Below are 7440 nucleotides of genomic sequence, written 5' to 3'. Positions count from 1 at the left end.
TATACATAAATATTATTTCCCTTCCTAAGAATAAACACCATGTCTCATTCACCTTTCAATCTCCCCAAAGCCAAAACACAGTACCTGTAGCATGACAGGTACTGTTTTGAATGAACATATGAAATTCTAAAATTATCCCTATTAGAGTGGGCAACAGAGTATGTATGTGTGTGTTGGGGTGATGGGCTCTATGTGTGCGAGAGACAGTCATGGCAAGATTGTAGGAATGAATACCTAGGAAATGTCCTAATTCTGAGAGTATGATAAGAAGAGGATGATACTGGCTGGGCACGGTGTCTCATGCCTGTAATCCTAACACTCTGGGAGTCTGAGGTGGGAGGACTACTTGAGCCCAGGAGTTTAAGACCAGCCTGGGCAACACAAGGAGGCCCTGTCTTTAGAAAAAACAAAAAGTTAGCTGGGCATGGTGGTATGCACCTGTAAGTCCCAACTACTTGAGAGAATGAAATGGAAGGATCACTTGAACCCAGGAGTCTGAGGCTGCAACGCGCTATGATAATGCCACTGCACTCCAGCCTTGGTGACAGAGCAAGACTGTCTCCAGAAAAAAAAAGGAAAAAAAGGCTGGGCGCAGTGGCTCAAGCCTGTAATCCCAGCACTTTGGGAGGCCGAGGCGGGTCGATCACAAGGTCAGGAGATCGAGACCATCCTGGCTAACATGGTGAAACCCCGTCTCTACTAAAAATACAAAAAACTAGCCGGGCGTGGTGGCGGGCGCCTGTAGTCCCAGCTACTCAGGAGGCTGAGGCGGGAGAATGGCGTGAATCCGAGAGGCGGAGCTTGCAGTGAGCTGAGATTGCGCCACTGCACTCCAGCCTGGGTGACACAGCGAGACTCCGTCTCAAAAAAAAAAAAAAAAAAAGTAAAAAAGAAAAGGATGACATGAGGCAAATGTGTGACAGAGTGGCAGACCCAGAGAACTGATGCTAATTACTCTGTTAGCAAGAGAGAAACTTCCAGTCTTGAGGTGTTATGTGCAGATGAGTAATACTTGCCAGTGAACAGGAAATAAAACAAGTGACTTGAGAAGCCCCAAACTGAGTTTATTGGGCTATAGAATGGGGGATAAAAAGTAACTCCAGTATATTCAGGTAAAGTCTGATATAGCTTGGGATATCTCAAATACAACACCAGGGCTACTCTAGGGTCAAAAGTCCCCAAGAGAAAACAGGAAAATTAGACATTTCTCTCAAAAAAGCCAGGAAACAGGACAGTATACCAATGCTTACAACCTCATCCATGTTCCTAGTGACTTCCCTGACTTGTCCATTCTTGTACCACTTCAAGTCATCAACATCTTTCCATTTTTTAGCCCAAATTACTGGATGAGAAGAAAGTCTTTTTCAGAAGAATAAGGTGGTTCTCATTCTTCTCCTCAGTGCCATCTGGTTCCAGTCAAAAGGTAAACTTCCTTACAAAGGAAAGTGTTAGGAACTATAAGCTCTGGAAAGACTAACATCAGGGCCTCTTCCCACCCACTCAATCTAATTTCCTATCTCTAAAAGGTACTGTGGCTAAACTCTTAGAAACCAGTTACATTGGCTGGGCATGGTGGCTCATGCCTGTAATTCCAGAACTTTGGGAGGTCAAGGCAGGCAGATCACCTGAGGTCAAGGGTTTGATACGAGCCTGGTCAACACGGCGAAACTCTGTCTGTACTGAAAATACAAAAATTAGCCAGGTGTGGTGGTGCGCACCTGTAATCCCAGCTACTAGGGAGGCTGAGGCAGGAGAACCACTTGAACCCAGGAAGTGGAGGCTGCAGTGAGCCGAGATCGCGCCACTGCACTCTAGCCTAGGCAACAGAGCAAGACTCCATCTCAAAAAAAGAAAGAAACTAATTACGTTATACAAAAACTCTCATTCAGCTTAGAATTTTTACCCAAACAGTGAATGAGGTTTAGAATATAGTGTTTATCAAAGTTTGCAAGAATTTGGCATTAGCAGGGTAATTTCATCACAACCTCCCCATTTTCCAGATGTCCAGTCATGATCTATTTAAATCCCACCATCCACTTTCTCTTCTAATTGACTATTATCCAGCTGACAGGAGCTTCCAAGAAACATGATATAATATGCACTGCAGTATACTGGCTGCTTGTTGGGGTTGGAATAGACCTGTTCAGGTTTGAGGGACATGAAAGGATTATTCCCATAGGCAGTGATGTGTGTATCCAGTTCCACCAGAATCTGCAAAGAGGATATCAACTCCTGATGACTGTAGAAGAGAGAAGAAAAATTACTGATTGTGACAGAGATAAAGAAAAAATTGCCCAAGAGCCTGACATTTCTGTAATCACCAATCCCCCAAATTGCCTAAGGCTGGACTAGGCAAGGGCTATCCTTCCCTCCCAAATGTCTCATTAGATACTCAATTAACTAGCAAAGGACTGTTCCAAGGGGATGAAAAAGTCATATGTGGAAAAGAACATCCTCACCAGAAGGTAGATGAGCAAGAGGGGGCAAAATGAGCTCATCTATATAAAGAGAGATGTAAAGTCAGGGAAGTATCACAAATAGGAATAGGTTAAAACCTGTAAACAGTAATCAATGTAGGAATCTTATAGTCACGAAGTAGCAGCAGGGTGGGCAGCCAAGCCTCCATCAAGTCTGGGGAGGAATGGAAACCTGTGGAACAAAAATGAAAATGGGAATAGGGAAAGACTAAAGCAGACCCTAAGAGCAAGATATTTCTTTGACTGTGAGCACCCCACTCCTCACCTTGCTTATCCCCAATCATTATCATCATTATCATCATCATCATCATCGTCCACTCCAAGTTCTTCGATGAAAAATTCTGAACCCAAGTGTAGTACATATTGCAAATCATCAAGAAAAGTTGTCATCATATTGTGTTTAATGAGACCAAACGAATGGGATTCCAAAGATAGAAGATACAAGATTCAGGATGGAAAATTCTCAGGGAAGCCACCCTCTATTCCCCTGAACCAATGAGTCTTACCTGGATGGAATGCTGCCACCAAATCTGGATGGTCTGTCTGCCCAGTCTCTACTTGCTCCTCCCAGAAGTCATGATAGAGGCCCCTGTGGGCACTAAGCTGAATTGTGCCAGGTTCCAGGGGTGAAGTTGAGGTGCTCTGTGAAAAGCCATTAGCCACATCTACACCCACCATGACCACACGGAGTCCAAGGTGCCCAGGAAACATGTGGCCAAGTTCATCATAGTCCCCAGGGCGAGTAAGAAATGTCTCCACATGGGAAGCACCAACCACATGCACTGTGCTTCCCCCAATTCTCCTAACATCTATCTCCAAGGCCCTAAGTCCTAGGCCCAGAGTCAAGGGCCGTGACAGGACATCTGTCAGCAGCCGCTTCAAAGATCCCTGCAGGACATCTGGGTCTGGCCTTGGCCGTCCTACACTGGCCCATAAAGTGGTCACGGCATGACTGACTAGCACAGCATCCAGTGTAGCATCTAGGTGTAACCCCTTCATAGAAAACCAGGAGTCCCAGTCCTGTACAGCTTCAGGGGGCCATGGCCAAGGTCCTGAGGGTAGGACAAAATCACCTGTAGGAAAGAAGAAATAAGAAGTAACCTAATGCTTTCCTGGCTTCAAAATTTGCCCCTCACTAATGATCAATATTCCCTCCATGTTCACTCTGCCAACCTGTGAGCAGGGGTGCCCCAACCTTTGCCCCACTTCCTCATTTTTTCGTAACAATATGATTTTGTATCTTCCTTTAAATACAATCAACTATGACCATTACAGCAGAGTTCCTCAACACCACCACTCCACCTGTGACCAGAAGCCATTCCATGAGACGGTCCACAGCCACAAGACGAAGCTCTTGACAAACCCTCCTGTGTGCAGGCCAGTCTGACCTCTGGCACTCCGGACCACAGTAATAGACATTTCTGCACCTGAGACAATGAGAGAGAAATAATTCTTATACTATAAATGTGATTGGGGTTATCTGAGGAAAGGAACTGATATTCCTGCACCTAGGATGGTGAATAAGTAAGGAAGGTAGGGAGAGGAATGACAGCTGATGCACCAATTTTGGGGACTACATTTGGCAGACAAGGCAGGAGGGATTGGGAATATAATTATTCTGCCAGACAGAGTGATACCTTACTCTCTATCTGGAACTTTTTATATCACTATTAGAAAAAACACCACGAGTTTGCAGCTGTCCTCTCATAACAGGTATGGTTCAACCCCCACCTCCCCAGAACAAATGTAGTCTTACTCCTTGAGTACTTGAGAGAGAGATAGAGAGGACTGTATTGTGGTTTCTTGTCTCACTTCCCAGTAACACCAAAAATAAGCAGGGTTAGAACATTGTTCTAATCTCTGTAACCTGGATGACAAAAAATGAGGACCTAAGCCTTAGGTTATTTTGAAAACTTTCAGATCTTTCCTCTTGGAATGAGGTCGTAGTACAGGAACCTCTGCCTCCTGGGTTCAAGCAATTCTCCCACCTCAGCCTTTCGAGTAGCTGAGACTACAGGTGTGTGCCCCCACACCGGGCTAATTTTTGTATTTTTAGTAGAGACAGGGTTTTGCCATGTTGGCCAGGCTGGCCTCATGTGATCTACCTGCCTTGGCCTCCCAAAGTGCTGGGATTACAGGCATGAGTCATCATGTCCGGCTAGTACAGGATCATTTCTGAATGTCTCCCGATTAGCAACCCCACAAGTCACCTCTTACAGTGCCGGAGAACCTTGGAGTCTGAAAGGCCACTAGGGAGTACTCTACAGTGAGCACAGAATCGAAATGTGTCTTCCATCCTCTGGAACATTTCTTGAGGACATCGAAATCCAAAGCCTGATACAGGGGTACCCCCATCTACCACCAACCTGCAGAGACAGCATGGAGAAGGAATGGCAGTGGGCAAAGGAGTATCTCCAAAATCTCTCATGCCCCTCATCTTGTCTCCTACACATTTCCACTTACTCCTACGTCTCTCACTGCCATCATTTTTCACTTAAGTGAATATTTCTTCTTTTATAGTAATATAGTAACTGGCAAAAGTCAGGATGAGAAAATAGCTTATTGCAAATACTTCATATTCCCCAAACTGTACTCCCTCTCCACCTTCTGAAATTTACTTCTACCAGAGACAATATATCCCTCTTCCATAGAGCTGGTCACTCACTTGTATTCTTCATAGCTTTTCATGTTCAGCTTTTGAAGGATCAGCTGCGATAGGCCAGGAACATTATCATCCAAGGAGAAGAAGCCAAGTGTGTCAATGCTAGGGCCCGGTTTTGAGGGGGTCAGAGGCATAGGGGTCACAATTGTGGTTGGGGTCATAATGATGGGAGCCACTGATGAGGGAGGTTTCCTGTGCCTTCGTCGCCGGGACCGTGGAGCCATGGCCTGTCCAGTGATATGTGGAGACTATATGCAGAACAGACATGGAATAGAATTTTACAAGCTGGACACATGTGAAGTGTTTTCATATGCTTGACCTTTCACTTCTCATTCAAGTCTCTCACACCCAGATTATCAGTAAGATTTATTCAGTATTTACTGGTTATTGATCACCATAGGCAGTTGTGAAAAATAGAGAAAAAAGAGTTTGTTGTTGTTTTTTGAGATAGAGTCTCGCTCTGTCGCCCAGGCTGGAGTGCAGCAGAGCAATCTCAGCTCACTCCTCCACCCAGCCTCCAGTGTAGCTGGGACTATGGGCAGGCGCCACCATACCTGGCTAATTTTTGTACTTTTTAGTAGAGATGGGGTTTCACCATGTTGGTGAGGCTGGTCTCAAACTCCTGACCTCAGGTGATCCACCCACCTTGGCCTCCCAAAGTGCTAGGATTACAGGCTTGAGCCACTGCGCCCAGCCGAGAAGAAACAATTTTATATGAATATAATTTATACATATTAAGTCCCATTTTATATATATATATATATATGTGTATGTATATACATATGTATATGTGTATATATACGTGTGTGTGTGTGTGTGTGTGTATATATGTAAATAAATGCATAAAAAAAATCTGACAGGGCCCATAGAAAACTGGTAACAGCCAGGCATGGTGGCTCACACCTGTAATCCCAGTACTTTGGGAGGCCAAGGCAGGCAGATCACCTGAGGTCAGGAGTTCAAGACCAGCCTGGCCAACATGGTGAAACACTGTCTCTACTAAAAATACAAAAACTTAGGTGGGTGTGGTGGTGGGTGCCTGTAATCCCAGCTACCTGGGAGGCTGAGGCAGGAGAATTGCTTGAACCCAGGAAGTGGAGGTTGTAGTGAGCCGACATCACAGTATTGCACTCCAGCCTGGGCAACGAGAGCAAAACTCCGTCTCAAAAAAAAAAAAAAAAAAGAAAACTGGTAACAGTGATTAACTCTGAGTAGGGTAAGAAGCCAGTTAAATAGGAACTGGGCTGATCGAACGCGACTGTATACTTATCTGTAATGTTTGACTTTTTTTATCAGGAGAAAATGTTAATATATCTTTAGTGTATTTTAAAACTCAATTTAAAAGAGGAAAAAGCAATAGAAGTTTTAGTTGTCCAAAGCAATCATCCAATTGGAGACTTAGACAATTTAATCTAGTTAGAGAGAGAAAACATTTTGAAACACCTATTATCACATTTATAAGCAATTTGCCAAGTAAAAATTAAATGTAATACAAAACGTGCACTAAGAGTTATGTAGTCAAGCAAGTCAGAAAAATTTCCTACAGTGGTAAGTTTTGAGGTAGAAATAAGCCTACACTCAGTCACTATCTGGCTGTGACTCTGTGCTGTCCTCCTTCCCTGTCTCATCTTCTCCCATGCCTTCCATAAGAGCTAAGGAAACAGGAAGGACCATATGAGAAAAATTAAAATGTCCATTCATGTAATATGTATTTACTGATAAACAGATGAAATCATCTGCAAAACACTCTATATAGAAGCAAAAATGAAAAATATATATCTCATCTAAAAGTCTTGTAGGGAAATTAGATATAGACTATAAGGTACTACATAAATCCAACCAGAAAAGTGCAACTAAAGCACTAATGGGAGATCAGAAAAAGAAATCTCTCCAGTGGGTGAGAATTTCTTCAGTGGCTTTCTTCATGAAGCGGGTAGCAGTTGGAATAGACCTTGAAAGATGGGAATACTTTGAATACTTGGAAATAGGGAAAAAATTCTAAGCACAGAGGAGAGAATAAACACAGAAATATGGATAGAAACATTCTGCAAATTAATGAAACAGAATGACTTGAGTTTGAACGTTTAAAGTATAAAGACCTAAACTTTAGAAGTAAAAAGTCTATAAAAGTCTATGGGGGAAAGGTTCATGACATAGGTTTTGGCAATAATTTCTAGGATATGACACCAAAAGCACAGGCAACACCACCACCAGCAAAATAGATAAATTGGACAGCAAAACTGAAAACTTTTGTGCATCAAAAGATGCTAACAGCAGAGTCAAATGATACCCCAAAGAATG

At 43.4% G+C, this 7440-nt stretch overlaps 1 protein-coding gene across 1 annotated transcript; it reads right to left on the bottom strand.

Annotated features, from left to right (window-relative positions):
- Positions 1–1046: 1046 nt before the first annotated feature.
- Positions 1047–5363, bottom strand: MSS51 (MSS51 mitochondrial translational activator). Its single transcript, XM_025395622.1, has 6 exons — positions 5143–5363; positions 4688–4843; positions 3780–3904; positions 2984–3550; positions 2556–2649; positions 1047–2239 (listed from the first exon to the last, which is right to left on the bottom strand). Exons 1-6 carry the CDS (start codon positions 5361–5363, stop codon positions 2020–2022), a joined length of 1383 nt encoding a protein of 460 aa, XP_025251407.1. The 3' UTR covers positions 1047–2019.
- Between the last annotated feature and the right edge of the window lie 2077 nt (positions 5364–7440).

This window comes from Theropithecus gelada, chromosome 9 (genome assembly GCF_003255815.1).
Source record: "Theropithecus gelada isolate Dixy chromosome 9, Tgel_1.0, whole genome shotgun sequence".
Taxonomy (NCBI): domain Eukaryota; kingdom Metazoa; phylum Chordata; class Mammalia; order Primates; family Cercopithecidae; genus Theropithecus; species Theropithecus gelada.
The sequence above is the reverse complement of the archived record's forward strand: the minus strand, read 5'-3'. Positions and strand labels throughout refer to the sequence as shown.